We start from the raw sequence: 25,459 nt of genomic DNA, 5'->3' as shown, positions 1-25,459 counted from the left end.
TAGACCCAACAGGAAGGGTACAGGTTAGGTTAGGCCCATCAGGAAGCATACAGATGAGGTTAGACCCAACAGGAAGGGTACAGGTTAGGTTAGGCCCATCAGGAAGCATACAGATGAGGTTAGACTCATCAGGAAGGGTACAGGTTAGGTTATGCCCATCAGGAAGCATACAGATGAGGTTAGACCCAACAGGAAGGGTACAGGTTAGGTTATGCCCATCAGGAAGCATACAGATGAGGTTAGACCCAACAGGAAGGGTACAGGTTAGGTTAGGCCCATCAGGAAGCGTACAGGTGAGGTAGGACTCATCAGGATGCGTACAGGTTAGGTTGGGCTCATCAGGAAGCGTACAGGTTAGGTTAGGCCCATCAGGAAGGGTACAGGTTAGGTTAGGACCACTAACCTTTAAACATTACCAATTTAATTTTAAACAGTATGATTTAAATTGGCATTCTGTTAATTACGTTTTTTTAACCCACTCCTATGACAGTGTGTATCTGGATCTGGTTCTTCCGATCTGGATCCAAATTTTTCCGGATCCGGTACTGACATTTTCTTGGATCCGCCCATCACTAATTTTATAATTTAGAAGATTTTTTAAACACCTAACTTAAAACATGTAAAAACTGTATAACTAATGTAATGTATAGTGTGCAAATAATCTGGAATTGCAGTTAATATTCTTGTCCTGTATATGTTACTTTTATTTTATCATTAGACTCAAAAATGTAAAATAACAATGACACATTCATGTATGCTGTTGTATGTGTCGAATAACGGTGTATTTTATTTGATTTGATACTACTTAGGCCTCATAAAATGTGCTGCTGTTTATGGAACCTTTATAAATTTTGGTACTCTGGTATTATACGGAGGCCACTTATTTTACAGTGTAAAAAATTACTGCGGGAAAATTACAGTAACATATTAGATTTCCTAACCTTCCTATTTTGTTTTAGCTGAACATAGTCTTTCATGTTTGCTTCCTGCAAGGTATCCTATTTTTCAGATTAACAAAACTCTTTATCAATTGGGTCCTTGGAGACTAGCGGCCATCTTGGATAGTTTCAAACAGCTGCTGAAGAGTTCTTTATCGGCAAAAAATATTTGTTCAAACACCAAAAAGATAATAATTTAAATATCCAGTATACTGTAAGATTAGAAATGTTATTTGTAGATTTGAATTGTTTGAAGGAGTCCATGGAAGCTAACGGCCATCTTGGATTTTCCCGCCATGAGAGCAATGTTGATTTCGTTCATTTCAAACAGCCGCTGTAGAGTTATTTATCACCACAAAATATTTTTTCAAACACCAGAGTGATTGTTATTTAAAAATCTAGTAAACTGTGAGATTAGAATTGTCTTAGTAGTTCTTTAATTGTTTTAGGAGTTAGAACCTCTAGGCTCCAAGGACTTAAGTGGTTGAGTGCACTCTAATTTTCAAATTCACTAATAACTAATCACTAATAATGTCTTAAAAGTACAAAGTACAATTATTATAGCTTATATCAGAAATCAGAATCAGAAATCAGAAAGATTATGATCCTGATAAAATTATTGAAAGCCATCATGTACATGAATTCAGTTTTTAAATTAAATAATTCTTGTCCATTTAGAAAACTTCAGAATAAAAATCATCTATTTTATAATAAGCCTTTTCAATAATTAAAAGATGTGTAGTTTTTTTAAGAGTATTTTTATTGGATTGTTGGTGATTCTTTTTGAAATTTATTAACAATGTTGATAGCCATGTATTTTGGTGTAAATTAAAAAAGAGGTAGTCTATGTGTTGGGAATTCATATAACTTTTTCTGACTTGTGGAATAGTTATAATTTAAACTTTAAACTGTCTAGATTGCTATTTAGTAGTTAAATCATTTCAAAGATGTATAGGCCCATGGTGGTTCTACATAACATTTGGAACAGAGTGTCCCTTCTAATTGTTTTATAAATTCATATTTAACAGCATCAAAAGTCTGGGTTAGTCCTTCATAAACACCCGGGATAGTAGATCTATTTCTAATCTTGCGAATAATTTTCACCTGTAACTAGAATGTATAGTAGCTCACAATTCAAATTATTTTAAAGTATGGACATTCAAATCTTCTGTTTTTTGTTATTTATATTTAAAAAATAATTGCCCGATGATTTCACTAAAAATGAGATTCGGTGAAATAAGTTTTAAGGTCTACTAAACCTCAATTGTCCAAATTATATTATTATGCCTATGTGTAATAATCATATGATTTAGACTTCTATAGGCTGACTAACATTTATGTCCTCTTCAAAATAAATTTTATTTTGTTTATGCCGTCATACATTCTCAACAAACACTTGTAATCTATCTATATATTAATAGGCAAGCATGTTTCTTTAAACCCTTTTTTCTCAGCTCGTGCGCATCGCAGGGAAAATCTACGCATACTGTTGGAAAGATATTTTCCTGTAGATGTGCAGAATACCTTTATAAATTAAAATATGCTCAAAGTAAGCACAAAAAATGAATTTGAAAACCGAAAAAAAATAACATGGGAGTTATGGGTTGCCATGATGGTGACGAAATATCAACAAAATATAAACAGAAAATCAAAACAAATTCCTGTCACATGTTTTATTTACAGTGTGGAGTTAATACTGTGCATTACATAGTGTAAGAAACGGCCATATGGCCCTAACTTTGCCTGAATAAATAAAGAATTTGTCATTTAATTTTTTTTTTCATTTACATATTTTTGGTCGAGTTTTCGACCACTGGACAGCCTCTAGTAATATTTATTACTTCGTACTAATTATAATTTACATTTTAATGTTTAAAATATCAATTTACGAGCAATTAAACGTCATCATACATAGACCATACAATGCAGTAAACGAGAGTTCAGTTTAAGACAACACTAATGACAACTCTTTCCTTTTAGTCAAAGCCACTGTTTGTTTAACACTGTTTACATATTCTTGTTCAGTGCAATGGCCTGCTTTTATAAAATGGCTTAGTTCATTTGTGTTTTCTGCGTGTGACTCATATTTTTCAGTTGGTTTTGTTTTGATTATTGATTTTGTGAAACAGGTGTTTCAGTAATTAACTGAATGTGGCATACCATACAGTTCAGTTGTAAAACAGTAAAGTTGTGGAGTCAGTAGAAAATTTCAAAAAAACTATTTTGATTGTTGAACTGTGTAAGTTTTGAAATTATTGTAAATTTATTAATGCTTCTTCAGTTTTACAGTTTTTTCTTTTATATTTTTAGTGAATTTGGGCAACACTGTAAAAACCCCTTGTGATAACAAAATGCTATATGAGTTTTTGCTTGTACAGTACCCATTTATTTTACTTGTTCTGTGTTTTTTCGTCCTTTAGTCCCACAAAAAGTAGAATAATCAACTTTAATACAGTACCTAATGTATTTATGCTTATGCTAGATGGAAATTCAAATCTTATTAAAACAAACATCCAAAAAATTTAGCCTTGCTATATTAAAATAATGTTATGGATTACACATTTTCATTAATCTTACTTTAATTGCATTTACTGTACTTTTATTTCTTATCACACTGAATAGTTATACCAATTTTATTCAAGTATGTTATCAAAACATGTTTTTCTATAAATACAAAGTTTTCCCTTTCTCTTGTAATTTGTTCATGCTGTTATGTGTAATAATTTTGTCATATGGTTATAATTTTCATATTGTTAGTTATTGTTTTTCTTGTAATTTTCATCAATTGGATTTGGATAGTATGAGGATTTTAACTTATTTATAGTTAATTTATAGTCGTTTATAGTAGTTCATAGTAGTTTATAGTACATTCACTTTGGTCATAAATTTTTGTGTTTGCGTACTCTCCCTCCTCCTACCTTAAGCTTATCTGATTTTTACGTTTTTCTTAGGTAGGTTATTTTCTTACCCTACCACAAGAAGAGAGTTTAGCTATGTTTGAACAGTATATTTTCTAAAATGTTCAGATCAATTGTTTAGTTTATTGGACTCATGACCAAGTGTAAAATCGTGTAAAATATTAACTGTTGGAATCTATTTACAGAAAAAGGGTGCAAACGTAAAGGCAGTGCCTGCGTATCGTCCTTTGTCCGCTGATTCGCCCCCTAGTCCGGACAAGGAATCAAGTGACAACTGGTCAAAACCAGGAAAACGTAAACTAAGCACCTCGGCTAAAAGCTCTTCCTCTAACTTCTCATCAAGTAAGTGGTTTGTTATTTAGTCTGTGTAGTGAACCTACACATGTTTAACACAATTTATGTGTTAACTTATATATGTTTTTTTTATGTATTATCAATAGGAAACGGTTTAAATATTACCTAACTATATTTGCTATAGGTATTTAAAACATAGTCTTAGGACTTAGGATAATAAATTATGTCTTCATGGTGAGAATGCAGTTAATGTCAGTCATGTTTTTCCCCCCTTTTGCTAATAACAAATTCAAACAGAAAATTCTAACCAACATTTTGTTGTGTATAACTACTGTTTCCTCTATGCATGTTTTGGGAGTGCTTTGTGTGAGATTGTCTGATTTTTACCTATAAACATGACAAAGGGGCATTTGTAAATATTAGTTTTTCAATGAATTGACCTCTGTGTCTTACTAACATCACTCTCAGTAAATGTTGTAAGCTAAGACAATTATTTAAAGCGGTAATTAACATATTTTTCTGCTTTTTTTTGGAAATAATTGGAGTTTTTTTCCCACGTTTGACCATAGTTTAAACAATAGGCTAATCCTATATAGATTCGTCATCCCTATGTACCAATTAAAGACAATTTTAAAGTATGGTTTTTGTGGAGTGCATTTTAAGCATGTTTGCTACGTATTCCTCCTTATTTTACCAAAAAACATAAAAAATAAAGTTGATGTCCTCTGGCATTATTGCCGAATAATAAAACGCTCACTTGTGCTTACCTTATAATTTGAGAGAAACATTTTGTTGATATTAGCTATTTAGCTTTAGGCCTACTGGATATCAAGTTCACATTATGGGCTTCAGATACGATGGGAAGTCTTCTGGCTTCTGGCAGTATCCAAAATCAATTATGTAACTATCCATTCACACCTTAAAGTCATTCAGGTAGCATTTATACATTTTTGTGTACCGCAGTAGTTAACTGACACCCATTAGAAGGAATGCCCTTGAGCAATATTAAACATTGACATGAAAAAGTAAGCAATATTTGCAAATTATATTGCAGATTGAGTACAACCAATAATGGTTTGTTAAAAAACTGCACCTTCTCACTTATATCTGAATTTGTGATAATCTTTATGACTGCATCATTTGCTGAATCTAATTTTTAGGCCTACATAACCTCGGTTTGCTACAGTTTGATCATCTTAATTCTATTAAACCATTGTTTGATGTAATTACTGACTGAAGTTTATTACCTAATTAAAATGAATGTTGGCTAATTAAAATGAATGTAGGCCTTGCCAGCAACAAATTTCTATTAACTAAGTCTTGCATCTCTCAGTCACCTCCTGATCCCATTATTTAATGGATTTTATGGGTTCTTCCAAAGACGTCAAGGACTTGGAAAACTGCTTTTGTCAACGCTTTTCAACTGTCACCTTTCCTTGCAACAAGCTCACTTGAATATTCTAATTTTGATCTATGATACTACTTTGGTTGTTACCTAGTTTACGTACTCATCCTAGTCATCGTTCATAAATTAAACAGAGCCTAAACTTTAATGATCTCTAAATTACCATCCTCTGATGAGAATATCAATGAATACAATCTGTCTTAGAAGCAATGTTAACAGAGTTCCCCTACATGGTCTATCATAATGGATAAACAGTGCAGCAAAATATTTATGCTTCTTCTGACTTCACTCTCCTTTGTTCCGTAAAGATTTGATGGCAAGAAACTGATGGGCTTAGCCTACTCAGTCTTGCTCTTGCTTAATTTAGTGGACAGTGCACTTTAAATGGATAATTTTCTTACTTTTGGATTGTATTTTGTGTTAAGTGTTTTTTGTTCATGTGATATAAAGTCCCAATGTAAAGTATTAAAAAGTATTAAAGTACCAATTCAAAGATAAAAAGTAATGAAAACTCTAAAATTACCTCAAAAGTGTTTTAAATCAATTTTATAAGTTATTTTTTAAACATATATCCTTGCTCATATACTCAATTTTCTATTATGAAGGATTTAAAACCAATTTAACATTGAGCATCAGTGAAAGTAATTATGTTTAATATTTTCAAATATATTTTTGCTAAACAAGTGCATACCACTGAATTGGGTAAGTTAATTTTAGTAGAGCTTAAATAAGTATAAAATGATGACTTTGTACATAGGTCTAGTTGTTGTCGGCCTATATATTTACTCAAAGACTAGAGAAGACCTCATTTTGTAAGTGTGGTAAGATACTGAGCCATCAGTGTTGTTGTGTATCCGAATGGTTTGATATTAAATACTAACAACTGATGCATTCATTGCATATGACGTAACTATTAAATGATATGGTTGGATTTGAAATTATTAACCGTTTTATTAATTATATAATAAAGAAAATTAAAAAAAAAGTTATAAATAGGCTACTAGGGGTTTCATCACATTCTCACCGTCTTTTAAAATTGAAACAAAATAACAAGACTTTCATAAATTAACAAAATGTGTAAAGTAATTTTTGAAAATATAGGCTAATTGTTTAGTTTAAGTTTAAATTTTTTTCAAATAATTATTGATATAGATATCACCTTTTAAGTTGTTTTAAGTTTAAGTTTTAAGTGTGTTCCAAAAAAGGTAACAATATGTTTGGTAATAAATACTTTGGCAATAAAGACTTTTTGAAAATATGTGTAATCAAATAAAAGAGAACATGTTTTTTTTTGCTCCACATGTACAAGACACAAAATTTCTTAAATCCACACTATGTTTATTTGTAAATTATTTGTTATTAGTTCTTAAAAATAAAACTGTCTATAAATGATCTATTCATTAGGGATCTGATGTGTGACTGGGTTTTTCAAATTTTATTATTATGCAATGTAGTTGGTGACGGTCACATAATATTTGCGTTATCCCTATAATAATCATTATTCAAGGTGGGAAACCCTCCATTGGTGGCAAATCCAGTGGTACTACAAGTCCTGCTCCGACTTCAGCTGGTGAGTCGACTGCTACACCGACAGTTGAGGATCCGTCCCCTACACCCCCGCCTTCTGTCGTCCCCCCCGCCACCACAGACAGTCCAACCACCTCTGTTGACTCGGCTGTCAACGGGAAATTCACCACTTCCAACTTTGTCGAGAGTGTAGTAACTCCTAGTGGAAGTGTATTTGGAGACGGGAAACCAGGGAAGAAAAGGAAGAGCCAGGTGAAAGACGAGAGTCCCTCGGCGACAGCACCCTCTGTTAATCCTTTGAGTGGAAATTCAGGACCTCTAGCGGAGGATAAAAGACCGAAGATTGACTCCTCTGCTATTCCCGGGAAGTTGGAGACTCCTACACCGTCAGTTGTGGTGAAAGTTCCGACTACTGCTCCGTCTACTTCCCCCTCTGCCGCGCCCCCTGTTCCTCGCCAGCCTGTCACAAGTAAGATGTCTTTTTTTAAAGGGGTGGTCAAGTTTTTGCAAATTCAAATTAGCTTATAAAAAAACAAAGATTATTTCAGCCAATAACAGGATGAAATTCAATTTCTTTCTTCTAATATATTGTAAATTTATTAAGGTATTGTAAAATAGGTAGCTAATATTGTCAACATTTGGAAGAAAATGAACAACCTAATAGATTTGCCTCTAAAAAAATTCTAGTTAATTAATTTTAAAGTTATTACATCAAATTTTAATTTTATGATGAATTAGAGAGTAACAACACAATTACGTTTTTTAATAATGTTAAATGACATTATTGAATTTTTTAAATCTCTTTTCACTTTGCCAATGTTATTGCAGATAACAATCGGACCTTTGTTTAATTTTTGGCTGAAATGTCGTAGAGCCTTCAGAATTATTCTCTAACAACTTCAATTTAAGAGTTAATTAAAATGCAGTCCTTGCCCATACCTGCTAGTGAGATGCTGTTTTATTTTGTTGCAAAACAAAAATAATAACATTTTTGGTCATAAAATGACATTATTAGCTTTTTTCAATACCTTCTTAACATATTTAACAATGTTAGAAGATGGAAATTTAATTTCATGTAACTGCTCAAATTTTATCAAAGCCCTAAGCATTAGTGATAAAAAACCTTTCACTAAATAGTTAAAGGGATAGTACTTGCCCAGCCCGTATCTGATATTAACATGATGTTTTTATTGTGAAAGATTAAATAATATCACGTTCGAAGAAGAGTATTTTTAGACTACCATATTCTGGTAATCTAGTTTCATGATACCCACTGTTTTTATTTTTTCACTTCCTCATGTTTGAGTTAATTTAGTAGTTATCACTCCAAAAAATCAAATGTTTCCCCTAAGGTTTTTTTTTTAAATTTCTATAATATACATTCGATTTAAACAAAGGTTTCCCATGTATAAAACAATGTTTTACTTATTCCAAAAAATGCACTATAATTTTTCAAAACTAGGTTTTCCCAGTTTTGGTTATTTTTCAATTTATTTCACACTGATTGAATATTTCCAGGGGTTCATTTCACAATTTTAAACTCTTGTACTACTTCATACCAACAGAGAAGGTTGATGTAAACGTAAAGTTTCCTGTTGAGTGTACAAAGGTCAAAACCTCACTTATTGAATTTCAAGCAGACATTTAGTAGTTGTTTGTTCCTGAGTTCTGTTCCAATCACTTCCTCCATGTGTTCTGTTCTGATCAGCTAAATTAGTTATATTTTTTTACTAACATCAGTTCTGTATTCACAAATCTTATCTTTTTTTTCTATACAAAATCTCATTGAAATTCAAAATTGTATTCTTGAATACTTTAGTTTTCTGTCCATCAAAAAAGCTGTTAGTAAGTATTGTTTTAATTTTGCTAGCTAAAAATTGTGTGTTAACATAAATTATTGACTGTGTTAGGAATTTTCTGGATTTAATTATTTTACTAATTATATTCATTACAAAGGACCCTTCTTTCCTATCTATTAGTAAAAACATGCAGACTTAAACCAAATAAATAAACTTATTCCTATTCCTATTTTGTTTTTTCATCAGTCTAATGCATAGCTAAAAAAATATTAATATTCTATCAATTTTTATAATTGGTTTTAACGGACAATTTTGTGATTACTGATTAAAGAAAGTTCTTTCAATTAACCTAAAATAAAACTCATGAAATGGAAGTAGTGTAATGTCTAGAAATCAAATAGGATGTAAAAAGCAACATTTTTGTAGTAAACAATTAAATTACAAAACGTAATACTCGTTTAACTATTTTCTATTAGAGCCACCCTTTTTTATCTAAACAAATTTGAATCACTTTATTGGAGCTTTTTCTGGTAGGAAGATTTATAGCATGAAAGGCCACAATGTTAGTTTTTAACTCTTTGGCCTGTATATCTTTTTGAAAAACATTCTATGATTTGATACATATGTAACCAAAAACACTTAACTGTCTCGTAAATTATCTACTAACCATCATATGGGTTTCTTACATCTCCTCCCTAATCATTTCTCTAGTCTAAGTTATCTTGGTTGGTTTGAAATTATTAGGCCTTATTTCTTTGTTTATACAAATTTGACTAACAATAACTTTTTAACCAATAATAGTTTCCTAGTTTAACCATTTACCAACATTGGGAACCTTTTTCATACACTATAATCATTTTGACTCGCAACTTTTCTCTAGCTAAAATTGTTTCGTCTCGTCTGCATGTTGTCTGTAGTTTGAACTGTGTTTGTTTGCTGGTTACGGTGAACTGGAGTTTATTTATGGTTTAGCCTCACCAATTGCTGCTACTAGTTCTATAGTCGTGTCTGTGCCACTAGCCGTTGCGTCGCTGCCGACTCCGCCAGCCACAACTGTACCTGCGGCGCCGACCCCCGTCACAGACGACGCCCCCGGCAAGCGAGGAAGGTACGAAGTGTAGATTAGTAAATTGTAAGTTTAGTTATAGGAAAGAGAAATTGGATTGGAAATATATTGGAAGGAGGGGTGGATTAGCTTACCTAAAAAAAGTTTCAGATGGTAGACTGCTCACAACCAGTTTACTAATTTGGTTTTTGTCCCTACAATAGGGCTTTTCCAGAAGAGAGTAGTTACCAAGCAGTTTGAGGTGTTTTGCAACTGCATATGTACCACTTCTTCTGAATAAGCAAAATATAAAATGAATAGTGAAAAGTAGGGCGACATGACCCAATTAATGTTTATTTTTATTTTTACATAGTTGTTATTTGAAGTTAAGAATTTCTAACAGCAAAAAACTCATACCTTAGTCTTTGCTATACTTCTATAATAAAGATTGAATTATTTTCTTTATCCATTACACTACAAAATAGTATATTTCATCACTAGGGCCTAAAGTGACTCTTTTTGACCCAAGGTCAAGTTTTACGATCGAGGCGAACTGAGTCGGAAAATGAGCGAGGGTTAAAAAGACACCTTTAGCCCGTGTGGTGAACTATATTTTTTGTCATTTTGCATCATTAATTAACAAACAAAGCTAGAAAACAAAATCATTTTTATGTAAAGCTAACCTCTCAAAACGACTTCCAGCTTGTTTTCAATTCTGCTAATGCAAATAAGCAGCTGTTAAGCCGTGATTTCCTAGCGACGCACTTTCTACGTCGCGTACAACGTATAACGTTGACGTATAACGTACATATAATATGCTGCATACAAGTGTTCTCCTAGAAATGTTCAGTACAGCTGCGTCATTTAGCAGGATAGCTTCAAGATGAGCTCGCGGAAGAGAAAACAAATATGTGCTTTGTTATTAAAGGAGTGTTTAGACGAGATTGATAAAGAAGTTAGTGTTATAATGAAAAAGTATTATTCAGTTAGAAGTAAAACCAGTGACGTGTACAATTTTAGAGAAGACGAGGGTGTCTTTCAGTTGTTAATACGTAAGCACGTTTTAGATGATGAAATCAAATTCAAAGCTTATTTTAGATTTACTAGGAACCAATTTTATTATTTACTCGAGAGTGTTGAAGAATTATTGACAAGTGAACCTTGTAACAGAGTAAAACGACCAATTTCACCAGCTGAGAAACTTGCTCTCACCTTAAGGTATGTGCAATTAAGCTAGTAAGTCAGGACTGTGAGAATAGTTTGAAAAACGAATCGAATCCGAATCTTTTTAGAGATTCGATTTGGATTTGAGAACGAATCTAAGTGACTTTTTAATCCTCGCTCATTTTCCGACCTCGACTTCGCCTCAATCGTAAAACTTTACCTATCAAAAGAGTCACTTTAGGCCCTAGTGATGAAATTTAGGCCCCCTGAAAATTTTCCAAAAAAGGCAAATTTTTTGTTGCTTGTGGACACTATATCAATGCCCCAGGTGCTGATGTACATACAACTCAATCCAACAATTTTTTAGATCTCAATCCGCTGACAAGTCGGACAAAAGTAAGAAGCAGAAGCGAGGAGGCAGTGCTACAGGCAGCAAGAGAGGTGGTCGTAGCAGTCAAGCCACGCCTCCGCCCTCTAGCAACCAACTTCCTCAACCCCAGCCTTCACCTACCCCTCCTGTCATAGCTACCCCCACCATTGCAACGCCAGCTGCTACACCCACCCCAGTGTGAGTACTGCCAAGTGAGACCGGGGGGTCATAGCTACACCTCAAATAAAAAAAACATATTCAGAGATTACCTTAAGCCGGGTTTTCCTAGGCGCGGAAATGGAGAGCGGAGAGCGGACTCCACTTGTCTTAGGCAATTTAATGTTACTGTTTCCCTAGAAGCGGAGCGGATCACCATGTTAATCTCTTTACCGCTCTCCGCGTTCCTCTCTCCGCTCTCCGCTTCCGCGCCTAGGAAAACCCAGCTTTAGTTTATTGTAATAGTTACCTGAGACGCCTCTTCTTCCTGGCCTTGCATCACGATTAAAACTGTGGGGTTACTCCTACACAACGAAGATTTCTTTTATATAACCTCCCCTCATCACACCAAGTGCCCTTGAGGCCTATGTCTACCGCATTTCTCGTTGAGCACTCTTGAATCGTTGTCGTAATCCACTTGCCTGACTCGCCCGTGCTCCTCGTTTGTGTCTAACACAATCGCAGTGTTGCCATGTCACCATCAATTTAAAACATCCCATTTTACTGAATAGTCAAGACCAGTAGTGATATGGGGCCCCTCGTCACAAAATTTTTTTTAAGTTTTCACTTGAAGTAATATACCTAAATGGTAATGTGTCAGTGAACATTTTCTGGTGCCATGTCTGTTTGCCATCAAAAAATACTGATGCTAAAATGTTAACCCTACACATAGTGTTTTAGGAAGGAGTCTGTAGGTCCCTGTAACTTCCTGGGCGGCCATGCCAACAGTTGGCTATATTGTTCGATTTGGACCAGAAGTTATTTTCAATCTGAGCAATGTAATGGCAATAGCAGAAAGTGTCTGCAAAGATTGTGCGATTAAAAATTCACAATTTTTGCATAAGTTGTGAGAATAGTAATGTCTTTGCGACATCGACCGCAGAGGATGTTGAGAATAGAATATTTTCAAAACCAGTCTGATTTTTTATCAAGACGTTTAAGTCAACACTTTCTATCCAAACGAGAAGTCTGGCCCGCATACACCTACTATTAAGGATATGTAAGTGACATATAATATGTATTAAATTAATTTTTTTTAAGACATTTCAGATATAGTTTAGTAATATTTTGTCTGTTTGCAGCGTGATGCCTGTCAGTCAAGCCATCAAGGAGTCCCCACCGAGCAGTCCGGACAACAAACAAAAGCACAAGAAGCAATCTCAGTCTCGAGATGACAAAGACAAATTGTGAGTTTAGTTTTGGATCCACTTCTGTTGGAATTAAGACCAGACATTATCATACTTTTTCTGGGGTGTTACAAATCTCTTTTGATTCTTATCCTTGCAGATCAGTACTCGATAGTCATTGACTTAAACTCTTCTGTTTTTGGTCTTGCTGACAGTTTGAATTTTGGTCTTTTACAAGCGTAATCTTCTTTTTATTAATTTAAGATATAACGTTTCTAGGGGTAGGGTCTAGTTAATTTTCTATTTTACATATGGTGGGATATCTACCCTAGTATTCCAAAGTCTGTGATAATATCCAAAGTGATTTTTTTTACTATTAGTTAAGTTGAGAAATTTGCTCCATAGAGCTTTGTTGTAAGCAGGAAAATCAAAACATATAATTATCTCAAATGTGTTGTGTTTAAGTATATGAAAGTCAAATACCTCAACGTCTTATGATTTGTTCAGGTTCCAGAACGGTGTGAATGCGCCACACATGCTCGGCAATCAGTTGAACCCGGCGTCCACGATGGCGCAGAAGATGTCAGATACTCTGAACCAAGAGCTGGAAGCTCACAGTATCTTCACCTCAGAACCTAACTTGAGCAGCCAGCCTGGCCAACTTGTGGGTCCCCAACTACACAGCAGAGTCATAGCTAGTGTAAGTACAGCTACATACACACCTGCTAGGCCTAGAGGGTTGGGGTACGATCACTTAGATCAAATCCATTGGTGATTGGCGGGATTTGAACCTCCCGCCCACCGCCACTAGACCAGCTCGCTCCCCTTTCAAAGTTTATTAATGTAACATTGGACACAAGTGCCTAGGTTTCAAGGATGTTTGTAAAATATTGTTTGACAACATGAAAGTGTGTCGGTTTTGCAGGTGAGAGGCAGTGGAGCAGGCACTCCCCAGACCAGCAGCACACCTCCAGCCAATGCCTGGGCACCTAGCAGTACAGCCTCAACCCCCCAGACCCTGGACCAGCTGTTGGAGAGGCAGTGGGAGCAGGGCAGTCAGTTCCTCATGGAACAAGCGCAGCACTTTGACAGTAAGGGTGCGATTCAGTATTGCACTTGAATGGTTAACCAACAAAGGAACAGTAGGATTTAAACTTTATATTGTAAGGTCTTACCTTAGCAATCATAATATTGTTGATGCGATATCAATTTCGACCCTAAGGTTCATCTTCAGTCGGGATCTAGGTCGACCAAATTTCCTGAGGTGGTATCCACCCTGAGAGTTTTGTAGAAGATAAAATAACATTTATCACATTATTAATTAGGTACAGTTGATACGGAAATAGCACAAAAATAATGGATAAAAACCATGGTTTTGAAATGTGGGTTAACATCACTTTAGTTCGGGAACACATTGCCGACAACTGTCAAATTTTTATACTATTTTCGTGTCTGTAATTTAAATTTTGTAATGTGATAAATGTTATTTTATCTTCAAATTCAATATCAAATACTTTTTATTTACTTAATATACATTGTAATTGTAAACAATTGAATAGTGTCAATGTTTAGTGACTAAGTCTCATTATGGTTACAATTTTTCTACATATGAATTGTTACCATTACATTTTAAATATATACGAGCACATACAGGTATGGATATTTACTATACAACATATTTCTACGAAACCCTTTGGTTAGATACTGCTTTAGAGATTTGGTCAACCTAGATCACGACTATGGATGAACCTTTGGCTTTGAAATTGATATCGGATCAACAATATTTGGATTGCTAAGGTAAGACCTTACAATTTCAATTATTTAAGCAATCCAGTGGCTAAAATGATTGAGGATTTAAAAACCATACAAAATTCTAATCAGATACGTTTGGTAATTAAAAGTCTTGCATGTTTTACACTTGTTTTCTGTCATCAGTTGCGTCATTGCTGACTTGTCTACATCAGCTGAGGGCAGAGAACCTGCGACTAGAGGAGAACGTCAACTCACTGTTGCAGCGGAGAGACCACTTGTTGGCTGTCAATGCTAGACTGGCCATCCCGTTGGTGCCTCCCAGCATACCTCCACCCACAGGTGAGGCAACGTTCAGTGAAAACGATTCTGCGTAGTTATTATGCATATAATTAAAATATTGTTTTATCTAAGAATAAATTGGCTAAGATGTTTTATTGTAATAATCAACTATATGAAGTAAAAAAATGAGAATAAAATGTAAAATAAGTAAATTAAACTAATCGTCATCCTTTTTGCAAGGTGTCAAAAGCTTTTGGATATCCTTGATCTCCCAGAAAGGATATCTCACTTTTACGTCTCAATTGGGTGCCAGATGTCTCTGAAGTAAAAAACGGAATACCAAAATGTAGTGATGGGCGGATCCATGAAAATGTCGGTACCGGATCCGGATCCGGATCTTGAAAAATTCGGATCCGGATCTTCGGATCTTCGGATCCGGATCCAGATACACACTGTCATAAGGGCGGGTTAAAAAAAAACGATATTTTTGAGACGAAATTATAGGCCGTTAGCTTATCATCCAGGTACACTAAAAACTAGGGGTGTGAAGATATCAGAAAAATCTGGTCGGATTCAGTTCGGAAAGATACATGCCATTGCCATATATGTTATTTATTTGTATCAAGAGACAAACACTGAAACATATAAGTTATAAGTTATAAGTTAGCCTTGCCATATAAGTTATTTGCATCAAAAGACAAACACTGAGTCATAACCTTGCCACATAAGTTATTTGCATCAAGAGACAAATACTGAGTCATGGCCTTGCCATGTAAGTTATTTGCATCAAAAGACAAACACTGAGTCATGGCCTTGCCATATAAGTTATTTGCATCAAAAGACAAACACTGAGACATGGCCTTGCCATATAAGTTATTTGCATCAAGAGACAATCGCTGAGACATGGCCTTGCCATATAAGTTATTTGCATCAAGAGGCAAACACTGAGACATGGCCTTGCCATACAAGTTATTTGAATCTAGATACAAACATCGAGACATGGCCTTGCCATATAAGTTGTTTGCATCAAGAGACAAACACTAGGGGAAAAAACGGTACATGGATACAGACAGCTTTGTGTTAGTAAAAAATCAGGAAAAAATCGGGGTTGTACAGTGATACAGACAGATTTGTGTTGGTAAAAAATCGGGGTTGTAGAGTGATACATACAGCTTTTTGTGTTGGTAAAAAATTGGTGTTGTAGAGTGATACAGACAGCTTTGTGTTAGTAAAAAAATCGGTGTTGTACATTGATACAGACAGCTTTGTGTTTAGTAATCAAATCGGTATTGTACAGTGATACAGACAGCGTTTTGTCTTAGTAAAAAATCGGGGTTGTACAGTGATACAGACAGCTTTGTGAGTAAAAAATCGGTGTTGTACAGTGATACAGACAGCTTTGTGTTTAGTAAACAAATCGGTGTTGTACATTGATACAGACAGCTTTGTGTTTAGTAATCAAATCGGTATTGTACAGTGATACAGACAGCGTTTTGTCTTAGTAAAAAATCGGGGTTGTACAGTGATACAGACAGCTTTGTGAGTAAAAAATCGGTGTTGTACAGTGATACAGACAGCTTTGTGTTTAGTAAACAAATCGGGGTTGTACAGTGATACAGACAGCTTTATGCTAGTAAAAATATTCGGGTTGTAGAGTGATACAGACAGCTTTGTGTTAGTAAAAAAATCGGTGTTGTACAGTGATACAGACAGCTTTGTGTTGGTAAAAAATCGGGGTTGTACAGTGATACAGACAGCTTTGTGTTAGGAAAAAATCGGATCCATCAAAACCGGATCCAGCCCAAGATCCGGAATTTTTTGGATCCGATCCGGTGCCGGTTCTAGCTCGGATCCGGTAGTCCGATATCCGGATCCGACCATCACTACCAAAATGTATCTCCAACTATTTAAAATTATTTGATGTTTCAACCAAAGGAGGAGTCCAACTACAAGATATATTCATGAAAACAAGTAGGGCTTATGCTGATCTGCAAAACGTTTTTTAGAGTTTGGACATGAAAAGTGAGGTTAGAGTTAGCTTGGCTTTGTCCTCTAAACTAATTTAATTTTAGTGTGTACTGTAGGATGAATGTTGGCGGATTCTGTGGACACTTTTTTGGCCAGCGTCAGAATCCATAATTTTTTCAATGTTAGATCAAATGCACTGCTTGCAGTTTACGCCCTTGCCGTCTACCAGAGACTTGAATGCCTCATTTTAGAGTTTCTCTATTATTTAGTGAAAGGCCAACGGTTCTAGTGGTTAGAACCTAGGTGACTTTAGGTATAGAGGCCCAGGTTACAAATCTTGCCATTTACCAATTTGTTTTAGCCATGGTGTGCTGTGATCAGTTAGCTCGAAACTCACTTCAAGCTATTTGTCAACCTGTTTAGAAAAAAAATAGTATTTTATCTTTTGTACAAGGAAAATCTTTCTCCATCTCTGTATCGGAGAACTCCACTCACTAAATGTCGTACGATAACTATAAGCCTATTTCATGTTCCAATGAGTATCCTCTGAAATAGTTTTTATTGTTTTAGTGAACAACATACATCCTGCAGCTGCCAATGTGCCGGTGTCAATGCCGATGGATGGGCGGCCAGTGAACGTACCACAGCCACCTAGAGTCAACAACACCTATCCCGGAGGTCCCGTGGAGAACGGACCAACGTCCCCCAGTCAGTCTTACCATCCTGGACAACCCAATCCGATCAGGTAATGATCATATTAACCACTACTAAACAATATGAACTATGCTATGTAGTCTATAAGCACTAGTTCTGTTTTATGTATATTTTGTTATTAATTCAGTTTATACAAAAGATGTTAGACTTACGTTTATCTTAAAGCATATTAAATACTGTACGACATTTGTTTGTCCTATATTGCTTTTACAGTTACCCTTTGGTTTGTAGAAAAAGCTTGAACTTGAGTTATTTTGGTTTAGCATGTAAATGTGAAGTTATTAAGGTCGTGATGTAGCATCATTTTCGGAACTCAACAAATCAGTATCTTGAATTTTTGGCACAAATCCTTGATAACGTGATCCTTGATTACTGAAAATACTCAATATTTCAAAATGTTACACTTCCCCCTTCAGCTTCAAAGTATTGCAGCCCTTCTGTAGTCATTTATACTTGTATTTCAGTTAAGGCTGCTTTAGTAAATGGGCTCAGGGGCACGAGTGGTTTTATGTTTGTTTGGGGGCACAAAGAAAAAATTCCCAATAAATGGGTGCAGGGGGGATCTCTTGGGCCCATAGCGTGTCACATGCAAACCGCCGGCCTGATTTAAGTTCCCAATCATTTTAAAATATAGTAATTTAAATGCTGAAATTGCTGAAACTGAAATATACTATCAATTGTGGTAGTTTTAATATCGACTCTAAAATAAAAACAAAAGTAATTACCATCCTTATGGACAAACATTAGATAAGTTTACTTAAATGTTATGTTTTTAGGAAAAGCATTTAGCTTGGATTAAATAAATATATAGGATGGGGAGGACACAGCTAACTCACCTGATGAAAGGTTGCAGACGAGTCAAAGAACACATAATTCTGCAATATGTGTGTGTTTTATGTGTTCTTTGACTCGTCTGCAACCTTCGATCAGGTGAGTTAGCTGTGTCCTCTCCATCCTATATAAGTTTACTTTAGTCATTCCTATTGAGATTGTGCTTCTATTAGTGTAATGTTTAATTAGGTCAATTGTTAATGTTGGTTTTACCAGGTTTTTATCAAATGAAAAAGTCAGTTTCAGTTTATCGGTTGTGCAATAATTTTGCTGCGTGGCAGTAGTTGGTTTGGAACACTTGTTGAACCAGATGTTTGTTTACTACTTCCATAATTATTGATAGGATATGGTCGCAATTACAATCCCATGTTTCATCATGTCAATAACCTTGGCAAGCACAAGCGACAATTTTTAACATGTAAACTACCTTTGCATAAGTAGAAAGAAAAATTATATTTTTAAATAAGTGATTTAAGGGGAAACCCATAAAAAAACAAAAACTGACAACTGATAACCTATCAAAAAACTGAAAAAAAACCAAATCGATGAAATCACAACTGACCCAACATTATAATTTATACTTAAATTAATCATATTTCTTACATTTGAAATGCGCAATGCATGAATCCAGGCAGGAGCATTATATTCCCTCTTTCAAAGCTTTGACAACTTATGTAACGTAAATTTTGCTCTAGCTTGCAGTAAGTTGTCCTTTAAGTTTGGTTTGGTTAAAAATTGGCGCGTTTAACATACTTCAGTAATTGACAATTCACTCTGTCGATGGGCGCAATTCAACATCTATTTAATAAAATTGGTTATAGCAGTGACATGTGAATGGGATTACTACGATAATCAATAGTCTTATATATTGTACAATCTGAGTTGTATTCAGACCACTTATGTAAACTGCATTGATTATTCTCCGTGTACAGCAGACACCACAGTCCAGGCAGCACGGCGCAGACATACGTCTGCTCAGCGCCTGGGGTGGTCGTCCGCTCCACCAACATTACTTCCAACCCTGAGCCTAGAAGGTAATTATTTACAAACATAACTGACGTGGAGGAGAATGTGGATTCGAATGATGATGCACATTTTTTCCATTGTTGCATTAAATGAATTACGGATTTTTCAAGAGGAGTTTTGTTAAAATAAATCGTTTGATGCTGTAGCGAAGAGTTCAATAGTTCTATTTAATTTTTCAAACTTTGGAGTTCTTTGATAGAAGAGAATTAAAAAATGCTACATAATTTGTCATTTTAGGCTGGCATGTGAAACTAGTGTTTATGTAATAAAAGCATTACATTTTATTTCAATCTGTGTAGAATTTATGCAAATTTAACAAAACTGAAACCTTTATTTATTTAGGTCTTTCTTCATAATTAGCTATATAACAATAAAAATAAATAAATTGATTAGTATACATTTGAAATGAAACCTTCACCAATATTTTAACAATTTTTAATTTTATAAAATTAATTTAATAAAACTAAAAATTCTTAAAATATTGGTGAAGTTTTTGTTTCAAATTTATATTCATTCCAATATCACCAGTTCTTCTTGAAGAAAATTGATTAGTGTTTTTCTCATACAAATATTTTGTATTTATCTGATTGAGAACACAGTGCCATCGTTCAGATTCAATGTAGGCTATTGAACTATTTATCGTAATACGATGTGTAAACAACATCACTAGAAATCAATCAGAAATTCCCCCTAAGCCCAATCAGAATTTAATGTCCTTCAGCATTACATACATGCAATAGACACTAGACAGTGTCGTTTTTAACATGTAAAATAAATAAAATGCATAACACAATTAATAATAGATTGGTTGATGGGTCTTTAATCGTAGTCTCATCCGATCGGGCTGCCAGTTATCAATTCATGGCTTGCAAGGCAAAAGAGTGTAAGTACATAGGTTTATCATATGTACTTACGCCTTCGTTTTGGAAGTGTTGATGGCCACATGTGTGTGGTGTCGCTCTGTGTTCTCCAACGCACTGTAATGCCGCCATCATGTTTCATTCTGTACCCAGCTTTAGCTCCCTGACCCAAGTGTGATACAAAAGTTTGACTTTCTCACACTTGTTGCAGGTCCAGTAGTCAGTCGGGCAGTCATCCTCAGTCAGCTTACCCCATGTACTCAGTAGCAGCATCCCAGCAACAACAGGTGAGTCTTAAACAAAGAGCCCACTCAGGCAACTAGAGATAACTGTGTAAAAGATATTTGCTTTCCGCAGGATTTTACATTAAAAGTACTAGAACAATGTTTTTACATTTGTACTGGTAACACTGTCTTGCCTTGATCTCTGGAGAAATTGAAGGCTTTGTTTCGTTTGGGACTTAAATAATTTATTTGTTGATCATTGTAACAGAGCAGGTGTTCACTGCCTTTTGTATGGTTAATTGTACAGTAGACCCCCTCTTAACCGACCTTGTATTAACAGATAATCAGATTATCCGCCTTTGATCGTAAAATAATACAGTTTGTTTTAAGCGTCCTTGCTTTGAGAGCAGTTCGGTTTAACCGCCACTTTCTAGGAATCTCGGCATTTCCGCTCCCACGCTGGGCGATGAGAACTGAACCATACGCTTATCTCCACAGGATATGACTAAGAATAAGTTATTTTGTGTTGATCCCAAAAAAAAAATATATATATATATATATAGAGAGAGAGAAATTCTTTATTTACAACAAATTATTTTGCAGCATTACATGAATCAAATAAAAATATCACATGGGTCACAATGACCTGTGCGTGATAGAGGCATAGCCTATTGTCAGTTTGTCATCATCGTTCGTAGCCTGAGCACATCTGATCTGATTTGTTATCTGTGCGGCAAATTTATAACAACATCATAAAGTGCGTTACGATTTTGAGAACTAATTTTCTTATCCCTGGAGTAAACAAACAACGCAACTTGTAGGGAGGGCAGGGAAGGGGGTTAACAACTCCAAGGTCAAGATAGTTTTTGTGCCTCGAACCTCCAGTGAGAGGCTATAAATAAACACCCAGTCTTGTAACAAAATGGTTGATTGTATCTTTAATTTCGACAAAAGGTTCTGTACTGTATTACAATGGATTTGGAAAGTATCAATTAATACATTGCAGTACTAAAGTTATTAAAATATGAAATGTATTGGCTCTTGCCTAGTATTATAATATATTCCACTGAAAGTAGGCCTATTTGACTTAACCGTGTTTTGTGTTTAGGCTATTTGTGACTTTTCTATCAATACAAAAAATGAGATAAGAGTAGTTTATTTTATAAAAAATGCAAGTACGACTTCAAAATAATGATTATATAATTCCAATTAAATGGAACTTCATTATGTTATGATTTTTGGGATTGCCCGTTTTAACCGACCTAGGGCCGGTCCATTTGGGTCGGTTAAGAGGGGGTCTACTGTAACTATAATGTTTTTCCACTGCCTTAAAATTGTACTGATGCGGCTGTCAACTTCCTTATATTTAATTGTAATATTGAACGTTATGACAGATTATCTGCAGCCTTTTATACAGGGTGATTGATATAAGTGTGCCAGCTGTTTCATTCGAAAGTTATAAGAGATATAAACAATGTTAAATGGTAACTGCCTTGGATTTTTATTTGAAAAAATTTTAGTCAAGTTTAAAAAATAATTTTAACTGCCATTTTCCCAATATGGCCGCCATCTTTGATCTTTCTTATTTATCTTAAATGGCCAAAAATTTTTTAAATAAAAATCCAAGGCAGTTACCATTTAACACTTTTTATATATCTTATAACTTTTGAATTAAATAGCTGGCACACTTATATCAATCACCCTGTATAGCATAACTTTGGGGGCACTATAAAAACTTGAAACCCCACAGTTAACTTAACTTGTTCACACCGCAATAGTAATACATTTTCATTCATATGGACCAGCGACGCACATATGCGACGGCCGGTTTCTACCCATAGACTGCCATCGCATTTACTGGTCACATTAAAATAGACTGATGTCACATATTTGCATTGGTGTCTTAATGTTATTAAAAAGCATATATCTTCCTAACGGTCTGTTTGAAGGCCCTAAATTCTCTGTAGGGATGTATGTCGTATATGTGCGCCACTTGGTCTGGGGATATGATGATTAGTGACGTCATATGATTGTTGGCAATATGTGTAATATTAAAATGTATATCTCGGTCTGTGGCAATGAGCGTTGCATATATGTGGCAATCATTAGCGAATGTGTTTAAACAAACACATAACCAGAACCACCTTAAAGTCCCACTTGATTTCAACCAATCAGAACAAGTTGGTGGTACTTCTTAGTAAATGTGTGTTCCCTTTTCATTAAAGTAATTTTATTTGCAAAACCATTTCAAATTAACTCTTGAAATTTTTAAATATAACCGGTATTTAAGTAAATTAAATGACTTAGGGCCGCTTTCCCCAAATCAAGTTTAACTCTGATCGCGGTTTAAACTCTAGTTTAACCTCAGATTCACTTTCCCCAAAATAATTTCTCCGTTTAAACTAGGTTTAAGTTAACCCTAGGGGTGAGGCTGGTTTAACTGGCGATCCGTGGGTTAACCCAGGAGAGAAGAATAATAGCTTGATTTTGATTGGCTCTTGGCTGACTTGTTACGTTCGGCAGACGGCAATGGCAAATATCCTTGTTTGACATTTGTTAAACATAACCTAAAATAAATTGAACTGGAAATAAATTAAAAATAACAAACCAGAACCTATGTAGACAATTAATTCATGACTATTTCAAATTTAAAGATATAAGGCTACAGATATACAGTAATGGTTTTAAGGTTTTTAAATGCATAGAGTAGGCCTAAATTATTATATTTTCGGTAGGTAGTATCGTAGTTGTGTACAATCGATAGGTTACCTTGTCCACAGCAACGCAACAGTGGTTGGAAAGTTAGCTCATAAAGAAGCCTTTTGGTTTGATTTTATTTTAACACGAGTCTTACATTACACAAAAGTAAATATTAAACATTTGGGCCTAACCACTAGTCTATTATTATCATGTGTAAATTAACAACTACTGCAGTACGCCTAAAATTAAATTTAGTTTAGAAACATCGAACGTGTCTAATGCTGAGTAGCCTAGGCCTGCCATTACAAAGGATAGGCTCTAGTTTTTAATCCACAAACATTAATTTTGCGTCTTTCCCAACATTTTATTTTCCCATGATTGTAAATGCTTTTATTTGATCCGTACAGTAGGCCTACTGTTTAATTAAGTTTGAGCTTAAATAAACACAATAAATGAAATGCTTATAAATTAGCATCAGTACAATTTATTAGCCTGCAAATAAAAATGTTTCTTTTTAATGTCAACAATTGGAGACAATGACACGAAACCTAATACATACAACTAGGCTAACCAAAACACGATAAAATTAATGACAGATATGTCATAGTGGGAAGTTATCAGCTAATATTGCAGACAAAATTGCATAACAGTGTTGCCAACATTGTTGCTTGCAAAGAAAAGCTAGGTTAAACCAAACTTTCATGACAAAATAGTGGGGAAAGCCATCCTAAGTTTAACCCACAGATTAAAGTTAACCGAGATTAAGTTAAACTTGATTTGGGGAAAGCGGCCCTTAGTAGTTTCTATTTTGTAGCATGTTTAATTCGTCTGGTTTATTAAATCAAAAATAGCGACCTCTTCCTGGGACACCCTGCAGTAAAATTGTAATGATGTAGACTATTGCCTTTTATTATATCCTCCTCAAATACAATGCCGCAGTTCACCATTCTCAAACTTTGTAATTACCATGGCAATAGCCATAGAGGAGGCTATAATTTTATATATTTGTAATTACCACTGCCTTTTAATATAGTTGTAATGATTAAAGACTGTCCTCTGCCCATTAGATCGTGATGAGAAGAGATCACTCCGACCACCATCATCCGTCATCCAAGCCGAGCTGAGCCCTCTCCCTGCTGCAATTCCTAGTGGATAGTTAGAAACTCTGTACAGTTTAGTACTCGTTTTAAACTTTGTCATAGTAATTTAGTTATGTGATAAAATCAAAAAGTTAGTAGTTACTGTTATCGAGATCGATGTCACTTTTATACCCGCTGGTTTATAATGTGCTGTGACTTTATTGTTCCCCGCTACTTTATTGACCAATTTTAAATGTCTTCGCCGTAATATTAGGGTGGACAAAACACCAATGTATGTTAAATGTGAGACACTTTTTGTGAAAGTTTTTTTTTTATTTTGATTTATTGATTTCAATAAAATTAATATTGAATTTGCTGTTTGAAAATGGCCTTTATTTTCTGTATTCTAATCATATGGTCAATTATACATGTTTCAATGTACATAATTGATGTAATACAATTGATTATTGGATACTGAAGATGTGTCAATAGTCAAAGGTAATATGTAACTTAAATTAAATTTGAAGTTAGGTACTGTTCTAGTAGCATTGGCTAGCATTAGTCGTATTTAATATCGTAGTTGATATTGTTAGATGAGAATAAAATGCAGGGAAAATAATTGTGCTTGGGAATTGAAAAAAAACCAAGAAGAAAACTTTTTTTTGGGAGGTAGTAATCTTGTTGTTAAATGTTTGTGTAGGTCGGGTAAGCTATTTGTGTTTTAAGTGTTACCTTAAAGTGTTCATAGGATTGCCATAGTTAAATATATGTTTACTTTTAATTTTGTATATTAATAATATGTACATTTATTATTTTGTATGATTTTTTACAAAACCATTTTTATTTGGGTTTTTTTTTCAAGATCATGATTTATTTCTATAATATTCAGTCTATTTTCTACGAACAATTTTGTTAATAATTAGGCTTGATGAAGAAAATGCTTTAAATGTTTATTGCATTTTAAGTTGCTATTTTGTATTGCAAAACATTTTAAAACAGTTACCAGCTATGTCACAACACAACATTTTATACATCATCTTCTACTAAGAGTACTAAAATTATAAACCATGTGCTATTTTCACTTTTCCCTTCAATACACTTTGAGGTATTGTTTTCTAAAGGATGTCTTTGTGTGTGTGTATAGGGTTACACAGACTACACCCTTTGTTCCGATTTTGAAGATTTGGTATGTGGGTGCTAATCCATGGTAACTCGAGGCATTT

At 34.6% G+C, this 25,459-nt stretch overlaps 1 protein-coding gene across 3 annotated transcripts in view; it reads left to right on the top strand.

Moving 5' to 3' along the window:
* Positions 1-24,622, top strand: part of LOC128992065 (protein AF-10-like) — a 39,398-nt gene extending 14,776 nt beyond the window's left edge. The window contains exons 5-16 of one of the 3 annotated variants that reach the window (XM_054415454.1): positions 4,042-4,198; positions 7,063-7,551; positions 9,902-9,989; positions 11,458-11,658; positions 12,759-12,863; positions 13,311-13,503; positions 13,729-13,900; positions 14,739-14,894; positions 17,373-17,547; positions 19,280-19,381; positions 20,445-20,520; positions 24,225-24,622. In XM_054415454.1, the coding sequence (XP_054271429.1) occupies positions 4,042-4,198; positions 7,063-7,551; positions 9,902-9,989; positions 11,458-11,658; positions 12,759-12,863; positions 13,311-13,503; positions 13,729-13,900; positions 14,739-14,894; positions 17,373-17,547; positions 19,280-19,381; positions 20,445-20,520; positions 24,225-24,281 (1,971 nt within the window). In that variant the 3' untranslated portion in view covers positions 24,282-24,622. Of the gene's footprint in view, positions 1-4,041; positions 4,199-7,062; positions 7,552-9,853; positions 9,990-11,457; positions 11,659-12,758; positions 12,864-13,310; positions 13,504-13,728; positions 13,901-14,738; positions 14,895-17,372; positions 17,548-19,279; positions 19,382-20,444; positions 20,521-24,224 lie in introns of all 3 variants that reach the window. The other 2 variants (XM_054415453.1, XM_054415452.1) reach the window with 2 other exon arrangements.
* The last annotated feature ends 837 nt before the right edge of the window (positions 24,623-25,459 follow it).

The sequence above is a fragment of the Macrosteles quadrilineatus genome, unplaced genomic scaffold (genome assembly GCF_028750875.1).
Source record: "Macrosteles quadrilineatus isolate MER2022 unplaced genomic scaffold, UCM_ALF_1.0 Scaffold_4__1_contigs__length_99947679, whole genome shotgun sequence".
NCBI classification, from domain to species: Eukaryota; Metazoa; Arthropoda; class Insecta; order Hemiptera; family Cicadellidae; genus Macrosteles; species Macrosteles quadrilineatus.
This window is presented reverse-complemented; position numbering and strand designations above follow the sequence as displayed.